General features: G+C 42.6%; 1 protein-coding gene across 13 annotated transcripts in view; it reads right to left on the bottom strand.

The window, feature by feature from the left end:
* Positions 1–3,391: 3,391 nt before the first annotated feature.
* The window catches only part of PCBP3 (poly(rC) binding protein 3), a 64,058-nt gene continuing 43,332 nt past the window's right edge, over positions 3,392–24,117 (bottom strand). For 11 of the 13 annotated variants that reach the window (XM_063118544.1, XM_063118548.1, XM_063118546.1 and 8 more), the window contains 3 exons: positions 17,111–17,163; positions 5,458–5,627; positions 3,392–3,513 (listed from right to left, as the gene is read on the bottom strand). In XM_063118544.1, coding sequence (XP_062974614.1) covers positions 3,477–3,513; positions 5,458–5,627; positions 17,111–17,163 — 260 coding nt within the window. In that variant the 3' untranslated portion in view covers positions 3,392–3,476. Of the gene's footprint in view, positions 3,514–5,457; positions 5,628–17,110; positions 17,164–20,582; positions 20,606–24,117 lie in introns of all 13 variants that reach the window. The other 2 variants (XM_063118555.1, XM_063118552.1) reach the window with 1 other exon arrangement.

Genomic DNA, 24,117 nt, shown 5'->3' with positions numbered 1-24,117 from the left:
ACACCATTACAGTACAATGGTCTTCTTCTACAATTATTTTTTCTCATGGAATCAGGGGCTACATTTCTCCTGGGTGACTTCCTATAGGTCCCTCTCCAGTTTGGACATTTTGTTGCAGAAATCCAGAGTTTTATGCCAGCACAAAACCATGAAATAACATCCCCCTAGGTGGAGCCTGGCAAAGGCTGAAAAATCCAGCTTGTCGTAGGGACAGTTTTATTCTGGCACTTGAAGCTTGAAAAAGACATAACCTCATTTGGGGCTATGTGAGGGCTGGGATTTCCACAGTGTCATATCACTGTGCAATTTTCTATGCATTTTCACGTTCTTTCATGCCATCCCAAGTCTTGTGTTTCTACTACTCACTGAAGACTTGCTGAGTTCCATTGGGCTTTCGCCTTTGTGAAGAGGAGAGGTTTCCCTTTTAAATTGTTTGCCTGCCAGGCAGCTTTTAAAGGCATAAGGATCCAGCCTGGAAGTGCTAGCAATCCTCCTTTGACTACAGCAAATTATACGTGTTCATTTTCCATTCAGTGTAAAATAATATTTTAATGACACTGATGATAACAGGATTGAGACTGTTGAGATAATCTTGGGATCCACAAATCAACCTCATGTATGAGATAGATTTCCAAGTCCTTATTTATAGGACATTTCCTTGCACATTCATGTGTATATGCACTGTTACATGTAAGTAACTGCACCTCTCTGGAGATAAGCAACTACTAGTGTACATTTTACATCATAGAATCATAGAATAGTAGAGTTAGAAGGGGCCTATAAGGCCATCGAGTCCAACTGCCTTCTCAATGCAGGAATCCATCCTAAAGCATACCTGAAAGCATATGCTGGTAAAGCATACCAGCTGCCCGTTGAATGCCTCCAGTGTGGGAGAGCCCACAACCTCCCTAGGTAACTGGTTCCACACAAATTGAATGTTATGTGTGAATATCCAACCTGTGTTCAGATCTACCATCTATGACACCTTTAGAAAGAGAGATGTGTAAAGTGGCACAACATTAAGCATTATACTAGTATAACGCCTTCCCATCCCCTGTTTTTATCCTAAGGAATTTTCATCACGAGCCATTCCAGACTTCAACTCCTGGTAACCATTTAAGAGCACAACTCTCTGCACAAGGGCAGAGGCCAAACATTTAGCTCAAAATACAAAAAATTTAAATACTCTTATTAGTACACACACACATGCAAAGTATATGAATTCAATGTAAACTGTAAACTAAACATCAGTTCTATGTACAATGTACTGAAATCTTGTTCCTAGTAACTTCTGATCACCCCTTTTCTCTTTCTAATTGGATGATCCAAGTCAAAAGAGCATGCTAAAAGCTCGAAAAACAAAACTGTCATCTCCTCTCCAAGTATATTCTAATGTATCAGAGGTGGGTGGGCAGTATTTTCATGAATAGTTTTCACAATGTCACGCTTTACTGTTAACTTTAGACTTTGACATAATCTACACCAAGCAGGATACTTTACTTTGAAAGTGGCATGAAAGTGGTACATAAAAGGCAGGAGCCACACCAAGCAGGATGAGAGTGGTATGAAAGCGGTATATGGTATGTGTCAATGGGCCCCAACACTTCTCAGTGCACTTCAATACCACTATAAACAGTAGTGTGGCTCCTGCCTGTGTGGTAGCATAAAACTCAGGGTTTGTGGCACAAAAATGGCACAAAACTTTGGCACTGGTTTGGAGTGGTTCTGAGGCCATAGCTAGACCTAAGGTTTATCCCAGGATCATCCCGGGTTCGTCCCTGCCTGAGCGCTGGATGCCCTGTGTGGCACTTAGATGAACAGGTTTGACCCCAGGACAATCCTGGGATAAACCTTAGGTCTAGTTACGGCCTATGAGTGTTAATTTTTCCTCAGTCACCAGACCACATCTAAGAGTATGTCATTTGCGAGCTTTCTGGGGTGGCACAAAACTCAGGGTTTGTGGCACAAAACAGCACTAATTTTTGGTTTGGAGTTGATCTGACAATTTGAATTTTTTTGTCATTCTCTAGACCACACCGAACGGTGTGGAGGTTCTATGACAAAGTTGGGTTTTTGGTGTGTTAACTACGAACCCACACTTGAAGTATCAATACACAGTTGATGGTGGCAGCACAAAATGGTTTGTGGCACAAAATGGCACAAAACTAACACAAAACTTTGGCATATGTTTGGAAAAGATTATAGTTTGGGGGTTCATAGTTAACAGAGCCAAGATTTCGAGCTAGTTGTTGGAATGGATTGTTCCCAGACATTTGCCTTTTTAAGATTCTCAGTCATTAGAGGGTCTATCCTTCTTATCAGTAAGGATGAATGAGAATGTGAGGGGAAGATTAAAAGAGGAAACCAAAAACCAACCCTCTGAAGAGATACACATATTGAATCCAATCTTGTCAAACAAAAGTTGGAAGTCAGGAGAGAAGGTGGGAGATATAAAGCGCTTGTCAGGGAAAACCGAGATTGAGAACAGTAAGACCAATTGCGGACTTTGTTGCTAGCAGAGCTGCACCGGCTTTTATTGAATACAAACAATGGCAAACACAGCAGGCTCACATAGAGTGGAGCTTCCTGAGCCAAGTCCAATAGTTTGTAGGTTTTAAGAAAACCCCCTGCAGTTCCTGCCACACTTTGTGTTGCATTTCATCATCTCGTTTCCACGAAATAATTCTCTTTCTCTCTAATTCTCTAATTCTCTCTCGCTCTTTATTTTTTAAAAAGGTTTTATCACCTTGCTCTCTGCTTGATAATGAAAATGGCTTTGTGTTGGTTATGCCCTACTGGAAGCAGCACAGACCCCACGGAAACACCTGAGAATCCCCCACGGATGCCCATTGGCTCCTGCATGTTCCGCTTCCAACATGGAACGGGAGAAGCCCTGCCACGTTCTAAGGACATAGACGCAAACACTGTTTTAAGGATAAGCCAAGGACAAGCACAATCCAAAATGGAAGGAATAATAGAACAATTAAGAGAAATAAATATTTCAAAGCAACTACTGCTCTAGATGAGGCAAGATCTCAGTACTACTGCAGGTACTGCAAAAAATGAAAATGAAAATGCTAAGATAACTAACTTAGCTAAATAGAGCTTAAATAGAGACTAGCAAGTACAACCTTCTTCTGGGGTTTTACCAAGGAAACCCCAGCAAAACCTATTTAAAATAATTAGCACTGTACATCTGAAACACAGACTGGTCTGGAGCATAAATTAAAAATCAGGAACAAAATCAGGAGCACAAAATGCAACTTATAAAGGAAAGTATTAGTATGCGTAAGTGTGTGTTGGTGTGCATGCATATACACACATGCACACACACACACATATATTTGTTATTAAAGGAAAGTATTTAAGGAAATAAGGGCTGTGTGTGAAGCAGTAAGTAAAGATTGTAGAAGCTGGATGAAGTGTCATTGGCTTGGTAGGGTCAGATGATGCAGAAAGAAGGACGATGGTAGAAATTAGAGTGCACCCATTCCAGTGACCTCAGACGTCAGCCTAGAGTAGATAAAGGTAAAAATAGATGGGTGAAAGTGGGGAACATAAGTGCTTAAAGTCTGAGCAGAGTTAGCCAACATTTTACAACAAGTAAGTGGGAAAGAAACTATTCTCAGAAGTGCCCAATTTAACCCAATGCTTTTTGGAAAGGAAAATGTCTTTCCTCAGGAGCAACAGGTAACTTACAAAAGTAAATTTCAATTTGTTTCCTTAAGGAGAGCCCAAGGAGCTTACTTTTGCCTGTTTCCAACTGCCCCTGGAGAAATCCTGAAACATTGTGGGCTTGAATAAATTTTGGCCCTTCTGGAAACACTTTCTCCCCTGCTTATCAATAAGAGCCTTTGCCTTTTGGTTTCTTGTTGTCCAAATTGTTTTTAGCAATTGCACCACAGCTGAGTTCAAAGGTATGAAGCGCCAAACTAGATATGATGACAGCAGTCTTTCCTTCATCTGTCTTCCCTATTCACATATAAAGCAGGGTGCGTGACATCTAATTTTTATATTAAGAGGAACATAGAAGATGAATCTTCTGACTTCTCCTGTGTTTCGGCACCTCAGACATTTTTCTCTCAGCCTGGCTGTCACATTTTTGTTATTGATGCCATGCTGGGTTGCCATGCATGTCATTGATGCCATGCATATGTTGACTCTGTGGGGGATAAGGAGGTAAGATAGGGGATCCCCTCCCCTATGTGACATTCTAGTGTACACTAAAGTGTGTACTTAGCACACCTATCTTGGTGTGATGTTGATTTTTAATCTGTTTAACTAGAGAGCAGGAAGGCATAGAGACCTGACCTCCATGCTAAAGTCAGGCTCAGCACTGGTCCTCCTGTTCCTGTCTAGGTGTGTCAAAATTCCCTTGACCTATTCCTTCCATGCCACAGATCAGCCACAAGGGCAAGGAATTAGTGATATCACACCAGTGATATAAAAATATTTTGCTGACCCTGTTCTTTTATTAAGACAGAATGATAGCCTGTTTCTCTTTACTTTTACCTCTTATCACCTTATGTGCTCTCTTTCAGAGGAGTGCCTATTTTTATTTAAAAATATGCAGGAAATTCAAATCCATTCCAGTTTTTCAGATGAAAACCATCAGTACAGGAATATAATATTACCAACTAAATTCAACATCTCTTTAAATCAGTTTAAAAAAGAGACGTTAGTGTAGCCAAAGGAGCTTTTAAGATAACAATTAGATGTTGCTTCAGCTAAAATAATAGAATAATGGGACCAGGAGGGAATCTACACGTCGTACTGATGGCGCCTGTGTGCGCCTGCAGTGCGCCCTCAAAACGATGGTGTAGACGGAGAAAGAAGAGACAGAGGAAGAGGCGGAGGAGGAGGCGACTGGGGAACCGGCCGCGTCCTTGCCGCCGCCGCCTCCCCGCCGGCCTCCTGCTGCCGGGGTAAGAGCCACCCAGGTCGGAGAGCACACAGGCGCCTTCAGTACGACGTGTAGATTCCCTCCAGATTAATGTCGATGTCCCTATCCATTGCATTCACAGTTTTGGATGAATTCACTTCCTGCATGGAAATTGTCATATAGACCCAGTTCACATGGAAGGAGCAACCATGGGTTAATTAGACATCCAATTAGATTTTGGCCCCTTGTTGTCCAATTTTGAAGTTTAGAACATAATCCAGGAACGCCTTGCTCCCGGATTTTTCAGTGTGTTGTGCAAACCCAAAATTTCTGGGTTTAAACAAAGAACTCCTGCTTTTTAAACAAGATGCAAACTGTAGCCAGCAAGTGGATGAGAGGAGGCAGCATTGCTCACTTGCTCCCTCATGGCCCCAACAGCCCAATGGGTTGTTGTTCCATGTGAACAGGTGATGGTCCTGAGATGTTCATATTGTAGACTAACTGGCTATGCTGTTTCCTGGTTATGAAAATGTGATGGGAAAGGTATGAATGGGGCCGTAATTAAGACATCTCACCTGGCATTGATGAGGTACTGAGCAAGGCTGATGTTAGCTGGGGTTCCTGTGATGGTTATTTGACGTTCTGATGAACCTTCTGTGGCATTGGCGATTTTGATCTGTGCTCCAGACATCTGTCTAATTTCATTGATTTTGGTCCCTTGGCGTCCGATTATGCAGCCTATTAGCTAGAAAAAAGGCATGGGATGGGGTAGAATTACTTACAGTGCCTCTGTGGTTAAAGGCTGTGAGCAGTAAATGTGACAGATATTTCTCAGAGCAACTGTTTCTGGTTAATTTTACTTTACTACTCTGGAATTTTTTTAATACTTAGGGGAGCTTTATTACACCTGTCTCCTGCTGAATTATGCTTTTACCTAAGTTATCTCATCCCGGTTTTACCTTGTGAAAACAATCTACTATTAAGTTTATAAAACAGAGTCACCAGGCCTATCATATTCATAAAAGCCAAGCGTGTCCTGTCATGCTGGAAATGGATGTAGCTCTGGGCATGGTTATTTAAATGGCTGAGGAGACTCGAGGCGCCGGCATCCTGGACTTTGCGGCAACAGTTGCAGTACCTGGACAAGGTTTGTGAGGCAGCGAGTCTGTGGATGTCCCACTCCTCAGTGAACACCACAAATGCAGGCAGTTCTATGCCCTGTTGTCCATGTATTACAAGATGGTGGCAGTGGCAGTGCCTTGGATGAAAGCCAAAAGGGCTCTCTGCCTCCTCCCCTTCCATCTCAGAGCCTGCATTCAGGAGAGCTGTGTGCTGGAGAACTGGAGCTTCCTCATAGCCCTCTTCCAATGTTCTGTCATTGTGACTTGCCTGAGACACCAGCCCTTTCTCTCCTCCAATATGTGCTCAGAATTTATTTTTATTATTTATTTATTTATTACATTTTTATTCTGCCCAATAGCCAAGGCTCTCTGGGCAGTTCACAATTAAGAATGGAGGCAGGTCTTCCACTTTGAGCTGGGCACCAGGGAAGGGAGAGGGACAGGAAGCCCTGTGATTTGTCAGGCCAGTGCATGGCATAGTAGACCACGTGCCCCCTTCTTTTCTTCCCTTAGGTGCATGGTATGGAGCAGAACTGGACAGGTGGTCATAAGTAGGGATGAGAAGGTAATTGATTCTTCATGCCCAATCACTCATTAGCTTCTCCCATTAAGCTACAATCAACAGTAGGACTTCAACAGTGTTATAGGGCTTTATTTAACCATGGAAAATTTTCCGTTTCTTAAGTTCATTAGTAAAAATCAATAGATAACAAATACAAATACAAAATTAGATCAGCTTGGCAGCTTCAAAGTTTCAATTCCTGTTTTTCCAGTGATTATCCTTAGCAAGTATGTGAGAGAATACATATATGACCAATGGGATGAATAAATAGTAGCAATGAAACTGAAGGTGTTGAAATAGATGAGTGGTTGTCAGAATATCATGCACAGCTTTTTGGGTTGCTAAAATTAACTGTGACAAATTTAAATTAATATTGAGAGTCAATGTTGTATAGTAGACAGAGTATTGCACTGGGGTTTAGGAGATCTGGGTTCTAGTCCCCACTCAGCCATGAAGCTCACTGAGTGACTTTGGGCTAATTACTGACTCTTAGCCTAACTGAAGTTAGGCAAATGGAGAGGAAGCCATCTTGGGTTCCTTACAAGAGGAAAAAAGGGGGCATCTAAATGTAATAATAAACACTTTTCAGTCCCTTTGGGTTTTTCTTCTTCTTAAATTTAAATAATATAAGGGAAATACTGTTGTTGTTGTTTTAAAAAAATACAAGTATGCCAACAAATATTTGTTCATAATATAACATTTAAATCCCATAAAGTGTGCTTTAATTCCGCCCCGCCCCCAAATATTTCAGGTGTATTGGGACAAAAAAAGGGTGGTGTATTAGGACATTTTTAATGGGGTTGCTTTTTTTATTTGTTTACTACATATAAATAAAATAAACATGCTAAATTTGATCTCCGTAGTACAGGGGTGGGCAACTTGAGGCCCTCCAGAAGTTTTTGGCCTACTGCTCCTATCAGCTCTAGCCAGCAGTGTCAAACGGTGAGGAAAGATGTGAGTTGTAGGTTAAAACTCCTTGAGGGCTATAAGTTGTCCAGACCTGCTCTAGGGCATCAGAACATTTTCCAATGCAAACTGGAAAGTTTCTACAAATTAACCAAATTTGCATTGGAAAAATCCCCAGAAACTTTTCCAATTCAAAATTTTCCAGCAAACCCACATCACTGGTCTTCAATACAACAAAGCCTTGCCAGTAAACTACGGTGAACATAAAACTACTTTTGTACAGTTATGATTGAATGTGTGAAGTGTGAAAAACACACAGAAAAGAGGAAGCGTGTTCAGAGGAGGTAGGGTGACCAACTGTCAGGATTTCCCTGGATTTATCCTGGTTTTTGTTCTTTTCATGGTGTCAGGGGGGATTTTCTATAATTTTCAATAATGTCCTGGAATGACACACCTTCCCCTTTAAGGCTGCCATTAGCATGGCAGGAGGGAATGACATGCTTTCTTGAGGCACATCATTCCTCCACCCCAAGTTCCAATTGAGGTCTTAAAGGGGAAAGTGGGTCATTCGTGGACATTATAGAAAAGGCCCCAATTGGAGTGGATGGTGGTGGTGCAGAATGAAATCCTTTCCCCTCCTCCACTTCAATCGGGTTCTTTAAGGTGGCAGGGGAATAGCGTACTTTCTGCAGGACTCAGAAAGCTGCTTCCCCATATGGTCACCCTAGAGGAGGGCAACCAGGATGATCAGGGGTCTGGAAACAAAGCCCTATGAAGAGAGACTGAAAGAACTTGGCATGTTTAGCCTGGAGAAGAGAAGATTGAGGGGAGACATGAGAGCACTCTTCAAATACTTAAAAGGTTGTCACACAGAGGAGGGCCAGGATCTCTTCTCGATCCTCCCAGAGTGCAGGACACGGAATAACGGGCTCAAGTTAAAGGAAGCCAAATTCCGGCTGGACATCAGGAAAAACTTCCTGACTGTTAGAGCAGTACGACAATGGAATCAGTTACCTAGGGAGGTTGTGGGCTCTCCCACACTAGAGGCCTTCAAGAGGCAGCTGGACAACCATCTGTCAGGGATGCTTTAGGGTGGATTCCTGCATTGAGCAGGGGGTTGGACTCGATGGCCTTGTAGGCCCCTTCCAACTCTGCTATTCTATGATTCTATGAACCAAACACCAAGGCAAAATCTCATGAATAGCCAAACAAATCCAAGCGAAATGCTCTGTCAAATCAGCAACCCTGTTGAACAAAAGGAGCCGACCTCAAAATATAGGTAGGACCAAAGTATAGAGATGTTAATTAAAATATGATAAACAGGATTTTTACCCATCAGAAATAATTTGAGAAAGATGCAGTAACTGGCCCCTACTTGGCTGACTGACATATCCCTGGTTTATAGCTGATGATAACTTTCATTCAGTTTAATCATAGGGCAGATTAGACAACTGTTTATTCTCTCTGAGTTACAAAGGCCTTAGCTAGATGTACCTGTTAGCCTGCAACAGAGGAGGGAAGATCTTGCCTTGCGTTTAACGCGAGATCCCTCCTCTGTTTACACGCGACGCGCGACAACCTCAGAAGGAGAGGCGTCGTGCCTGCCATTTTTTTTAAAAAAAGCTTAAAGGGCCAGCAGCGCACAAACACTCGTGCGCATATGATAAGTGGTTTTTAAAATTTAAATTACTTTCCCCACTCTCCCCACCCTACCCCCGATGGGCGCAGCACTCCTGCTCCTGAGGAGCACTGCACCCCATGCATGGCTCATGGCTCCTCGCGAGGAATCGTGCGGAGCCGGGTCAACCCACGGCATCCGGCCACATGTTCTGCGGTCTCGGGCTCAGCCTGGGACAGTGGAAAAACCAGGCCTAAAGTGGAGGGTGAGATCCCAAGGCAAGGGAGGGATAATCCCTCCCTGATCCTGGGATCCCCTGTGCATCGTGTGGATGCACAGGGGCGATCCCAGGGATCACCCTGGGATAAAGCCCCATCTAGCTATGGCCAAAGATAAAATAGGGACTCATTGGAGGTTTTTGGAGAAAGGATGGAATAATAATAAAAAATGAAACAAATGTAAATCGCAGGTCTCCCTTCTGGAGGAACCGATGCCAACTATTGGTATAAGATTTATTCATACACACACAAAATCACCTCAGACAGGGGGCCAGGGGGCATTTTTGCCCCCCACCCAGACCCTCCCAACAGCCGCACTCTCATTGCTGGCACCTCACTGCTGGGGGGGGGGAGGGGGCCGCGGCAAAAAAAGATGAAGAGGGAGCAGTTTGCTCCCCAGCTTATGAATTTATAAATTTGAAGCTTTTAAAACTTCCAGGACAGGAGTTTCCCAACTCACATACCTCATTCGACACTATCCACTCATTTCTGACTAATGTCATGCTATTTTAATTTTCAAGCCATTGAAGTGGGAGCTAATGTATCATTTTATTAAACAAAGACAATGTTTCTACAATTGCAGAAACATGAACATAAGAGCCATGCTGGATCAGACTAAGGCCGTAGCTAGACCTAAGGTTTATCCCTGGATCGTCCAGGGGTCAAACCTGTTCATCTAGGTGACACACAGGGGATCCAGTGCTCAGGCAGGGGCGAACCCTGGATGATCCCAGGATAAACCTTAGGTCTAGCTGTGGCCTGAGTGTACATCTCGTCCAGCATTCTATTTACACACAGGCTAATGGTGGAGGCTGGTAGCTCTTTTTTTTGTTGGGCTGTGAGTCCATTCTGGGTTTTAGTTAAAACCACTCAGAACTCTAAAGGTGCTATGCAAGTAGTGGAACCTATTTTGGGGATAGGGTTCAGCACCTTGGATAGTTCCTTTTAGAATTCTGGCTGATTCTGACTGAAACCTAGAATGGATTCACAGCCCCACCAAAATCAGAGCCACCAGCCTCCACTCTTGACCAGCCAACTGCCTGTGGGAAAGCCATAAGTAGGACATGAGTGAAATAAGATCCTCCCAGTCATGTTCCCAGGCAGCTAGTATAAATAGGCTTACTTCCTTTGATACTGGAGGTAGCACATAGCCATCAGGACTTGATAGCCTTCTCCTCCAGGAATTCATTCAATTGCCTTTTAAAGCCATCTAAATTGGTGGCCATCACCACATCTTGTGGTAGCGGATTCCATATTTTAACTATGCTCGGTGTGAAGTAGAACTTCCTTTTATCTGTTCTGAATCTCCTACAGGTTCTACTATTATGAGATGGAATAAAATGTTTCCCTATCCACTTTCTCTACACTATGTAAACCTCTATCAAATCCCCCCTCAATCATCTTTTCTATACACTAAACAGTTCCAGATGTTGTAACCTTTTCTCCTTGGGGTGTTGTTCCTGTCCTTTGTTCATTTGCCCTTTTCTGCACTTTTTCCAGTTCTACAATAACCCTTTTTCATGAAGCTGTAGCGTACTCAAAATGCTAATCTAATACCGGATGCAAAGCTACCTATAGAACTTTCTTATACAGTGTTTACCTATAAAATTCTTTCAGACGTGTATTTTATGTTACCTTTTCCAGTTGGGAGAACAATTAAGGAAGCCTAAAGAGTGAATTTCAAAGTTGATGCCAAGCAGACCTTAATTTTGACCCAATCTGAGTGTTAAGAGCAATAACAAATGTTCCAACTGTCCCTATTTAACTACGTGTGTTTCCTAGCAACAGTCCCTAGTAGTTCATTGTCCATGGTTTTTTTCCCTGTGGGGGGGCATATGGAGATGCTTCCTCCCCCAATAATTGCCTATAAGGTAGTAAATGGAAGCTCCTGCTGAGTGCTTTGCTTCAGCAGCATATATACTAAAATTGAAACGATTGCTAGAAGCCAACATCGATTTGTCAAGAACAAATCCTGCCAGGCTAATCTGATCTCATTTTTGGATCGGGTAACCTCCCTTGTGGACCATGACAATGTTGTGGACATAATATATCTTGACTTCGGAAAAGCTTTTGACAAAGTGCCCCGTGACAACCTCATTAGCAAACTAGCTAGAAGTGGGACAGATGGAACAAATATTAGGAGGATCCACTTAATTGTTGGCTACAGTATCAGACTCAAAGAGTGCTTATCAATGGTACCTTCCCAATGGCACCTTCTGAAACTGGGGGGAGGCAACGAGAGGGGTACTGCAGGGCTCAGTCCTGGGCTCAGTGCTCTTCAACATTTTTATTAATGATTTGGATGAGGAGGTACTGGGAACGCTTATCAAATTTGCAGATGACACAAAATTGGGTGGGATAGCTAATACTCTGGAAGACAGAAGCAAACATCAAAGTGATCTTGATAAGCTGGAGAGCTGGGCTGAAAATAACAGAATGAAATTTAATAGGGATAAATGCCAAGTTCTACACCTGGAAAGAGAAACCAAAGGCACAGTTACAAGATGGGGAGTACTTGGCTCAGCAATACTACAAACGAGAAGGAACTTGGAATTGTTGTAGATCACAAGCTGAATATGAGCCAACAGTGGATGTGGCTGCAAACAAAGCAACTGCTATTTTGGGCTACATTAATAGAAGTATAGCTTCCAAATCGTGTGAGGTACTGGTTCACCTCTATTCAGCACTGGTTAGGCCTCATCTTGGGGATTGCGTCCAATTCTGGGCACCACACTTCAAGAAGGATACAGACAAGATGTGGAGGGGGGTTTAAAGGAGGGCATTGAGGATGATCAGGGATCTGGAAACAAAGCCCTATGAGGAGAGAAGGAAAGAACTGGGCATGTTTAGCCTTGAGAAGTGAAGACTGTGGAGAAGACATCTTAGCACTCTTCAAATACTTGAAAGGTTGTCATGCAGAGGAGGGCCAGGGTCTCTTCTTCATCCTCCCAGAGTGCAGGACATGGAATTATGGGCTGAAGGTACAGGAAGCCAGATTCCGGCTGGACATCAGAAAAAACTTCCTGACTATTAGAGCAGTATGACAATGGAACCAATTACCTAGGGAGGTTGTGGGCTCTCCCAACCTAGAGGCTTTCAAGATGCAGCTGGACAGCCATTTTTCAAGTATGCTTTAACATGGATTCCTGCATTGAGCAGTGGGGTGGACTTGGTGGCCTTATAGGCCCCTTCCAACTCTACTGTTCTATGATTCTATGAAATATCCTGTAAGTACAAGTAGATCCATTGTTAGATGAATCATTCCATTAAGTATTTTTATTTTAAGGGAAACTGTTATGGCTTATCAAGACCCCTGCTTCAGAAGCTATTGGAAGACATCTTATTACAGAGGAAATGAATACAATATACAGTAGCGTCTTCAGCCATGTGTTATCTGGGGTTAGCGGTGGAATTCAGACCAGTTATCCTCAGTGTGAGAATAGGGGGTGGTATCCGTAATCACAAGTGCCCCGATTTTAATCTAATAACTGTTGGAGGATGTGATAATAGGATCTATAATCAGGACATACAATGCAACACAAGCCTTTCTGGAAAAATGGCACAGAAAAAAAGAAGCCTTGAACGTAGCAGGTATCCTCCAGGATTATGTGTTGCAGGGTCGGAGGCAGATCATTCCTAATGGGCCAGGGAGTAAGACTAGATTACAGGTGCAGAAGAGGAACTGTTGTAGAGGATAAGAGGCAGAAGATAAACCAAGGTTGAAAAAAGACAATGCAAATCATGAGAATTTGCTTTGATTTTCAAAAAAAGAAAAAAAAGAGAAGAATTTGTCTCACTGAATATAATAACGTTGCCTCTAAATTTAGGGAGACATGCCAAGCTGAAACATCATTTGCATGGGCAGTTAAATGTAACTCTCAAGTCAGGATTCCTGGGTTCCATGTCTTCATTATGCATTGTGGAGGTGCCCTTTCAATGGTCTCACAGTTGTATGGGCCACTAAGTTGGAGCAGATCCTACATGGTGGGGAAAACATCTGAATGACCCAGTAACATGGGCAGAGCTGATTGTGTTGGTCTTTGCCATGAAATCAGTGCACCTCTTCCTGATGGGGTGTCAATTATATGGAAAAGCTCACACCATCAGCTCCACCCACATGGTTGGGTCATTGAGATGCAGCCCACAGCTCTGGTTGATGTGCTCATGGATATGCAACTCTGGGAGAATGTTGAATGGGTACATCAGGAAACAAGCATTTTAAGGTGCCATGGGCATCATCTTTTCCTCACCAACCACGTGATTTAATCACCTTTTGCGGAGTTGTCTGTTTTAGAAAACATTATCAAGATAACAAACATTATCTTGAAGTGACTATGCTTGTATGTAGCAGGAGAACTATGAGCACCAATTAAATGCTCCCTAATTCTAAATTATGATTATTAGGTGAAACATTTTCAGTAGGAACAAAAAAGTATTTCTGTAATTGTAGAAAACAGTGCCTCAGTGCTTACATTCTTTGAGACCAAGGGCCTTGCTAGATGACGGGGTAGCCTGGTGCAAGCCCTGGGCTGGCCCCTGTGTGTCCAGATGACGCACAGGGGATCCTGGGCTCAGGCAGGGGTAACCCTCCCTTGGCCTGGGATAACTGGCACCGTTTGTGGCCTGGTATTTCCCTCGGTCTCGGGCTGAGCCTGAGACTACGGGAGTGTAGCCCGTTCCGCCGCTTTTTCTGGCTACTGCATTTACTCGCGAGTAGCCGGAGAAAGCGGTGGACGGCGTGCAGTGCTCCACAGGAGCACTGCGGCCATCAGGGCAGGGTGGGGAGATGGGGGGGGCGAAATGGAGATGGGGGGATCGGAGAACGTGGGTGGGTGGGGATCGTGGCCAGGGGGGGAAATTGGGATGGGGGGGGAAAATCGGGGCGGGGGAGTGGGGAACCCTTTTTTAAAAAAACAACAACCTACCTTTTTCGTTGGTGCACTCCTGTGCACATGGCCTCTTTAAGATATAAAACAAAATGGCTGATGCGACAGGGCTTTCCTTTACCCCGTCGCATCAACGTGTGGATAGGAGCGACAGCCTGCGCTACTTCTAGCACGGGCTGGCCCCTCCACATGCCCGGATTTTAAGGTAGGTCTAGCAAGGACCCAAGGCTCAATTAATGTAGTGTTATTCATTTAATCTGCATAGCGGAGTAACAGTGTAGGAAGAGAAACACACACAAACATGGCTAAGCAATTGTGTGAAGGTTCTGGGTCCCACTAGATAGTACCTATGTGGGAAAGGGGCTTGCATTGTTCTTCCACCAGCCATTTACTGGTTGCCCTGCAGAATAAATGAACCAGGGCATTGATAAGATCTCATGTGAATTTTGTTTTGGTCACCTACATTCAAGAAGCTGAACTTTTCTGAGCTTCTGTGTTCTTGTTGAAATCTGCGTGCTGAATCAGGGAGAATTATTTTTTGGTGCTAAGCAAATTACACAAAACCATATATGTATTTTGATGCAACCAATATTGAAGGGTACATTTTGGCTTAAATCAAGAATTTTAACAGAATGAGTACAAAGAAGATTCGGAATGCTCAAAACAGGAAGTTAAAGGAGGTGGTCTAGGGAATGATTGGTCTTGGCTGTTAGATATCGAAACAGAAAAGAGGTATAATTCACTACCTTGATGGCCTTATAGGCCCCTTTTGACTCTACTATTCTATTACTACAATGCTCTGTTTCTAAAAGAAAAGAAAAAAAGCCACACTACAATGAACATTAGAGAATTGATTTTGCCCATCAGGCAGATACAAAATCATGACTTCATTTTGCTTAAAGGATGTATTTATTTTCCATACCCATACAATTTATTGAGAAAAAATCCTCACAATTTTATTAAAATGAAAGCACACTTTTACATGGGGAAATTTTTGATTACAAAAATTTATATGGTTGCATAGTTGGAATAGACTAGCAGAGAATTTTCATTTTTTTGATCCTAAATCATCTTAAATAAATATATAAACAATTTTAAACAGCATGAGATATAATGTTCCTGCATATATAGTTTGAAATGAAGTGTTATATTTGTTCTGTCCCTTTTTTTATTAGTTGTTGAGACTGCTTTGGAAAATGTGGGGGGAGTTCCTCACTTTTTATCTGCTTTGTGGCAGAGATAGGATTATAATCTAAAATGTTTGAGCCTGAGGCCCAGTTATCCATGTGCTGGTAACCTCCAGTTTAGATGACTGGAACTCACTCTACGTAGGGTTGCCCTTCAGAGTGCAAGTGGCACAGAGTGTTTCTGGGTGTGTCTGTCACACTGGTCCTTAAAGAAATGCATTTGCAATGCATTTCCAGGTGAAGTATAAAGTGTTGGTTATCACCTTTAAAGCCCTACATGGTTTGGGTCCAGGCTACCTGTGGGATCGCCTTCTCCCGCCCCGCACACTGAGGTCCTCTGGGAAGAATCTACTCCAGCCAGTCCCAGAGGACCTTCTCTTCTGCTGCTCCCAGACCGTGGAAGGGTCTACTGGAGGAGCCTCATCAACTTAACAGTTTATTAGCATTTAAGAAAACTATAAAGACTGATCTCTTCTGGCAGGCTTATCCAGTGGAATTTTAGGATGTTTTTAGAATGTTTTTAGGATGTTTTAACAATGTATATTATGTTTTAATTCAATTTTATGCATTTTATATTTACTGTTGTTCCTCACCTCGATCAAAATAGAGAGGCAGGTAAGAAACAAATTATTATTATTATTATTATTATTATTATTATTATTATTATTTGCTGCCTATTAGTCACTGGCTTGAATTTAAAGTAATATTGAAGATGAACATACAAGGCCTTAAACCTTGGGACCTGGGTAAATGAATGTCTTATCCCATAAAGCCTTGCCTGGGCTTTGCAAGTAGCTAGGGAAGCCCTTCTGATTATGCCATCATTGGAAGAGGTAAAAAATATCTACAATTCATTGGAGGGCCTTTTTGGCAGAAGCACCCCACTCTGGGAATTCTCTGCCCTCCAAGCTCTAGTTGGCTCCTACATCATATATCTTTCAGTGCTAATTACAGGCTCCCCCCTCCTTTGGGTAATTGTTGTTCGATGTTCTGTTTTTAAATTGTATCTGTTTTTATTTGGTTGGTGTGACCCGCCCCAAGATCACATATGATGAGGGGTTGGGATATAAATTCAATAAATAAATAAATAAATAAAATTAACATTAATAAAGTACAGTTTCTTGTTATAATAGGAGACCATCATCATAACAAACTGAACCAAGGAAAAGATCCTTTCCATTGTCCTCATCCTCTCCCACCACAAGTAAGCCTTTTTTTAAAAATAATAATAGCTCAGCTCAGTTCACAACAAATTGCCCTGATTTAAATTATCACTCAGTAGAGAGATCAGGATTGGAATGGGCAAAAAATATAATAAAAAATAATCAACCAATTTCTCTCTCATCCCATAAGACAAATTGCTGAGGCAGAACTTGCTAACAAGTTGCAAACTCTTCATGCAGGTGCTCTTCAGAAGGATGGAAAATAGTGTCATTCCCTAGCAATGCCAATCAGGCAAATTCCAAAAGTACGAGTTGCTAAAGAAAAGTAGCAAGACAACCCCTCCTCTCCTCTCTTTGTTTTGTTCCTTGCAGTTTAGTAACTATACTGTGACAAAATACAATGAAATGGTAGGTCTGGAGTTAATGAATGGGATTTTCTAAAGCTGAGTAGCCGAGTAGACTAATGTTTATAAGATGACACAGAGAGCATTGACATGCGATACTCACATCATTGGGAATGGTGAGTTCATGAGTACTGGCCGGGGGACTGGCATCCAAACCTGGACATATGCAAGGGAAAATGGTTATAGCTTGAACAGAAAATGCAGAACACTGTCTGGTGTTTCACCAAAATAGCAGACCTTGTGAATTTCTCAGACTACACCAGGGCCAGAGGGTAAGGAAGGAACATGTTTTGGTAAAATAACAAGGAAAACACTAGTACTACTAAGCTAGAGTTCTAGGAACCAGTGGTCATTACACTCCAGTGACCTTGTCCAGTTGGTTCTGATACGATTATTAACAAATTCCATGAGTAATAGTATCCTCATCTCACTTTGCCTCCCTTTGAAATCAGAAATAGGAACATTCCTTGACAACTGCACTATGTTTCCATTTTTCAGTGCTCAAAGCGTTGCTTTTTTTGAATTTAGCCAAAATAAAGCCCATCTGGTTTACGCCCATTAGCCATGACCTTGTGGCTCCTTGGGGTGCAAATATGTTCAGGCCATGATGGAGTGTTCTCCATAGAAACCAATGTGGTAAAGCCAACATCAACATATTTTATTCTGAGTCTCCAGCCATTTTTATTGCTAAAAGTAGACAAATTGGTACCCACTCTGCTACTCTCTGCACAGTGTATTGATGCCAAAGACAAGGAGGGATGAAATCTTGACAGAAGGTCTAATAAAGGACAGAGTTTTACTATGAAATTACTCTGGAGGCATGTGCTCTGTACGTACCTACGTACGTGTGTGTGTGTGTGTGTGTGTGTGTGTGTGTGAGAGAGAGAGAGAGAGAGAGAGAGAGAGAGAGAGAGAGAGAGAGAGAGAACTTACTGTCATATTGAAATCTATGAGCAAGAGGTTGGCTACTTTGCCCCACCCCCCCAACATACAAGTTACTACAGGTACTAAGTCCACAATACAATGAATGTTTTAGTCTTGACATTCACATTCAAGTAATACAAATCAGAAAACATGGAAAGGAGAATTAGAGCTGTCATGGCTTTATCCAGTAAATTAAAGAATATCACATTTATTTTATTTTCCTGAATCTCTTTGTTTTCTCCAATCACATAGATATCAGAATCGTAGTTCTATAACCACTTTTTAATAAATGTACACATTTCTTGCAGGAGTTTGTTGAAAAGCATGGGTTTCAGGGTTGAAAGCTATGACTAAAAAACATACTGATATGCTCTTATTAATTTATGTAATGTTTTCTAAAAAATACCCAAACCCACCCTTATTAGATATATGACATCATATCAAACAATACATGGCCAAAATAAAACTTAGGCATTATTTTTTATAAAAGCCAAAAGAATCTCACCATGTTGAACAAGTGGAAGCACAAAAAATGGTCTAAACCTTTCTATGATATCAGTGTGTGAAACTCTTCTGCACAGCCTCTTTTACAAGAATTGGCAGAAAATACAAGCAGCTGTTTTTATTCCACTCAATGTGTTTTGCATCCAGTGGACCGACTCCAAGACAGAGGCTAGATCTACACTACTGCTTTTATAGTGGTATTGAAGTGCACTGATAATGCTAAGGCACAATCTGGATTCCATACGCTGCTTTCATAGCATTATATCCTGCTTTTTATTCCATATCTGTAATGATTTGACACAAACTGTAGATCTAATGAGAACAGATTTGTGACCAACTGACGCAACTCACTAATCATAACGGATGAGTATTTATGCCCATGCAGCCCTTGGTGTGTGTGGGTCTTCCTTGTGGCACCCTTATTTCCCCTCTTCACATCTCCCTCTTTACCTCTGGGGCCAAAAGCGGACACTTTTGTTGCTCAAGTTCACCATACTTGGTGACATTCTTGAGGGTGAAACCATAGAATTCAGCAAGCTTTCTATGCTCTGTAGTTTGTCAAGGAAATTATTCTTGAGAGAGAAACCATGAAGTTAGGTGGGCTAGAGCAGCCACCTGCCTTCTTCTCCCCGAGCAGGGATATGAACACCAGAAAAGAGGAGCCATCAGAGAAGGGGAGGTCCAACTCTTACCTGCCCATGACCCTGATGAAGAACAAACTCCCCATGGGGAGAGGTAAGGGGGAGGTCTGTGAGGATGTGAGGCAGTGGCAGTCAGGGTGTGTCTTTGTGTGTGTAGGATAGAAGAGGAAGGGGATGCCAGGTCTGACCCACGACTGGCTTTGCCTACACTCACTGTTGGCATGCAGCCCACTGCCACGTGCAGCCCCCGGGGGCAAAAACGTTGCCCACCCCTGATGTAGTGCATTTCAAGTTGGCTTCTAGTAATCTCTGCATTATTTTCAAGATGCTTACACATTGATTTCTTTATAATCTGCTCCAAAAATTTCCCAGGGATGGATGTCAGACTGACTGGATTGTAGTTCCCAGGTTCCTCCTTTTTGAAGATAGGGACATGACCTCTCCTCCTGTCATCTGGCACTTCACCCATCTTCCATGATTTCGCAAAGATAATAGACAGTGATTCTGAAAGTTCTTGTGCCAGTTCCTTTATAACTCTAGGATGAAGTTCATCAGGCACAGGAGATTTGAACCCATTCAAAGAAATTAGGTGTTCCTTGACCATTTGTTTATCAATCTGAAGCTGCAGCTTGTACTTCATTTTTGACAGGGGGGAGTCATACTCCCCTTTTCAGGAGAAGACTGAGCCCAAGTAGGAATTGAGCATCTTCTTTGTCATCTGTTATCAATTTTCCATCCTCCTCGAGTAGTTGAACCACCATTTCTTTCCTCTTGTCTTTTACTATGCACATACCTGAAGAAGGTTTTTTTTGGGGTTGCTTTTAGCATCCCTCGCTAAACCCAGCTCATTCTGAGCTTTAGCCTTCTGTACTCTTGTCTGTACTCTTCTTTTGTAGCCTGGCCTTCCTTCCACTTCCTATATGTATCCTTTTTTGTTTTCAGGTCATCTCTAAGCTTTTTGTGGAGCCACATTGGCTTCTTTAGTTTTCTATTTATTTATTTTATTTCTTTATTAAATTTATATACCACCCCATAGCTGAAGCTCTCTGGGCGGTTTAAAAAGTTAAAAACAGTGAACATTAAAAAACTATACGAAATTTAAAACCATCAAAAATATAAAAACAACAGTATAAAACAACAGTATCCATTTAAACAACAACAGTTCTATCTTTTTTCCTTGTTGGAATTGTTTGTAATTGTGCCTTTAAGATTTCCTTTTTAAAAAACTCCCACTCCTTTTCTCGTTAGGGTCACTTGCCATGGGACCCTACTTATCATAGTTCTGATAAGCTTTCCTAAAACCCAGAGTACGTGTATGGCTACATTCAGCTTTTGCATACTTTAAAATCAAGAACTCAAGTATGACGTGGTCACTTTCCCCCAGAGATTATCTCCTTGTACAAGATGATTTACATCATCTTGGTTTACATAGGGTGACCAAATTTCTGGAAATGCCCAGTTTCACCTGGCAAAATCACCCTTTATTGGGGCAGGGGTTGATTTCACCAGAGAAACCAAGTGCACCGTGCCTCCTGTCTCCCCGCCGCAGTGCCTCAACCCTGTGTATGCTCACTAAGCAAGCTGTCAGCTTCCTTGCCTCTCCCAGAGGAGTCTCAAGTCTCGTGAGACTTCTGGGATGAGGTGTCTGAGACTCCTGGGAGAAGTGGGCCATGCATACATGCGCCAATGAGGAAAATGCTGCCTGGCTGGTGGTGGCAGTAATGACACCAGCAATGGCACTGGCACCAGCAACCGCAGCAGCACCAGTAATGACACCAGCAATGGCACCATCACGGAGTGAAGGTGTGCAGTGTGAAGGTGCATGGGGCAAGGGGGTGGCAGCAGCAGCAGTGAGGGGGCAGAGCCAGTGAGGGGACAGGGGCCTTCCTCCATTTCCTAAGAGTCACATGAAGGTACTTATCCCAGGAAGACTGAAGCAAAGCTTGCGGGTTTGCCCTCTGCCTCTGCTATAGGGCCTAGTCTGTGCAAGACCGGCGGTGTTGCGTGCTGTGGGTGAGTTTGGCTCTTCCCGTGCACTACCTGACTGTCAACCCTGAAGGATGGGTCTCCCCCTTCCTGCTGAGAGAGAGAGAGAGAGAGAGAGAGAGAGAGAGAGAGAGAGAGAGAGAGAGCGCAATGAAATTAGGTTGACCCCCCACCCTCCAGGCCGGCTGGCTGGTGCACTGGAGGGGCGGGTGGCCCGGGTTTAAAACAGCTTCTCTGAATTGGGAGCAAATTGGCTCAAAAGAAGCAATTCTGGAGCACCAGCCAGACTGCTGCTTCAAATGCCCCTTTCTAGTGCTGTAGCAGTTCAGCAACTCGTAGGCTGTGCTTATATGTTGTAATATGTTTAAGCCTTGTATAGAAATGGTAGGATGGTGGTGGGGAACCTTATGCCACAACAGGTAGTATCCAATGTTAGTCCTATGTAAATAGAGCCATTGAAAAGAATGGGACTTAAATTACTTGTAATTAACTTAAATCTCATTCATTTCAATGGGTCTATTCTACATAGGATTGACATTGGATACTGCCCAAATCCTAAGCATACTTCTTGGGGAGGGAGCCACGTTGAGCTCTGCCTCTGCGAGGGTTACTTTTGAGTAACCCTGCATAGGTTCACTAAAAAGTGGGAGGGGAGGAACGCTTGCCAAAACAATTCCTATCTGCCCTTGCTTATTTTATCCACCCCCCTTTTCCAAGCAAATATGATTGAGTAACCACCAAGCTGTCTTTTGGTAAACATGGTATATGTGTATCTTGTGTCACCTTAAAAGCTGAGCTGCAGCACAGGCTGTCTACTTTGAAGTAAGCCCCACTAAGATCAATAGGACTTACTCTGAGGTAAATGTACATAGGATTCAGTTTGAAAAAGAAGGGAGGGTGAAGAAAAGATAGGACAAAAGGATACAGATGAAGGCATTGTAGAAATAGAATAGCAAGATAACTGTGGGATGTTTAACCATGTTTAATGGCAATAATAAGTACAGGAATGATTAGTGCTCCTAAATTATATATAGTGCCTCTCCTACTGTCATGTGTAACTGCATTTCAGTCCTAATTAAATAATCACAACAGTAATCCAGCCAGGTTTTCCATGGTAAACTCTGTACTAGGTTACAGATACTTTTTAAAAATCTTAGTTTAAAATATATATTATCCTTTCCTATAACAAAATGGTGCTTACTCCTAAGTAATTGTGTTATACACCAGAAGGAAATCCTATCTGATTCCTGTATCCATACTGACATAATGAATTAAAGGCACAATCCTATGCACGTTTAGACAGAAAAAGTCCTACAAGTCCTAGAACACCCTTGCCATCATGGCTTGCTTAAGTGTGTTTAATATGTGAAACTCTGCACACGTGAGGAAATCTATCGATCGATCGATCGATCGATCAGGGTTGCTGTTCTTGTTGTTGTTGTAGCACCAGAAATGTAGCAGCTGCGCAATGTGGAAGTGAAGTGATGCATTTTAAGATATAAAGGGGCTGTAAGATGATTACATCCAGCATCCAAAATTGCTTAACAATAGCATTGTAAGCTGGTGCCTGACTGGGCAGAGAGAGGTGCCCAGCTGCCAAACACTGCATTTTGCCATCGTAGACAGTGAAGGTCCTGGCAAGGGGTGAGCAGGTACACTTGCTGCTGACTTGTTCAATGGCGTGCCAGAGGCTTACCTCACCTGTTGCTTCTTCAAAGCTGGTCCAGGTTTTGCTGCACAAAAGGGATGTGAGTAGCAATGTCTGGATTAAGGGGCAAGGTAATATGTGAGTGCATAGCATGGTCTGGCTTGGCTTGTTTGAGTGTGCCTGGATCTCCTGGGCTCTGAAAGCATCTTTCTGGACAGCACCTGCTGGTTGCATGATCCAGGAGGCCAGGCTCTGGTGGGTGCATAGTCCTCCTTGACAAAAGGGGCTTTGACTTGCTAGAGAACAGATATGAAGAAGTAGAGGCACCTCTTGTTCTTTTGTGTTCAAAAGCGACAAAGTGTCTTGTGGCACCTTGAAGACGCACAAATTATGCAAACTATGTTCATCTTGTGTGTGACTGACAACTTGCTACACAATTGCAGAAACCTCCCCCTCCTAACAACTTTCCCCATCTTTAGTCAATGTGTTTGTAATTATGTTTTTTTAAACATTTTGGGATTGCAGGAGCTATTGCAGTCAGTGGGACTTCTAAGTAAACATGTATTCTGTCACAGTGAAGATTTATCATAAACAGCAATAAAATACTAATGGCCCTGTAAGCACCTTCATTTAAGGCTGAAATCCTATATTCATTGATCTGGGAGTAAGCTTGATTGAAATCAATGGGACTTATTTCTGAGTTTTCTTTGGGAAGTTTTCTTTGGGTCCCTGACTGGGTTTTCTGTGCTCTGCACGCTGAGGCAGTGTAAATTCCAGAAATATTTGGATAAAAGAAGGGTAAGATCCTTGTCTAGCATTGTGATAGTTTCTCATTGCTAAACTGGAAGTTGAAACAAGCTAAAAGGTGCTAATGAGAAGTGACTGCAACAAGCCTTTGGTCCATTTTGTTCCATGGCTAATGTTTGCAGCGTAATAGTTTTTTTTTTTTACTCTTTGTGAATGCTAGGTTGTTGTACTAGATTTTTCTGCAAAAATCTTCATTTGTTTGTTTGGCTTCTGCTTCATTTGTTCAGTGGTAACAGTATGCTGAATCTGTGAGTATGGATCCTGACTTAAAATGGCTATGTGAAAGGTGATGGGGAGAGAGTGTTAAATCATAGAATAGCAGAGTTGGAAGGGGCCTACAAGGCCATCAAGTCCAACCCCCTGCTCAATGCAGGAATCCACCCTAAAGCATCCCTGGCAGATGGTTGTCCAGCTGCCTCCTGAAGGCCTCTAGTGTGGGAGAGCCCACACTAGGAAATGTGAGACAATGGTCATCCACTGAAGGATTTGCATTAAGAAAAGACATTTGAAGGAGTGGGAGACTGTACCACACATAATATAGCAAAAGCCTCAAAGTACAGCAAAAGCTACAAAAGTAGGAGTGGGTGAAGTTAATTTCAG

This window comes from Elgaria multicarinata, chromosome 2 (assembly GCF_023053635.1).
Source record: "Elgaria multicarinata webbii isolate HBS135686 ecotype San Diego chromosome 2, rElgMul1.1.pri, whole genome shotgun sequence".
Classification (NCBI taxonomy): domain Eukaryota; kingdom Metazoa; phylum Chordata; class Lepidosauria; order Squamata; family Anguidae; genus Elgaria; species Elgaria multicarinata.
The sequence above is the reverse complement of the archived record's forward strand: the minus strand, read 5'-3'. Positions and strand labels throughout refer to the sequence as shown.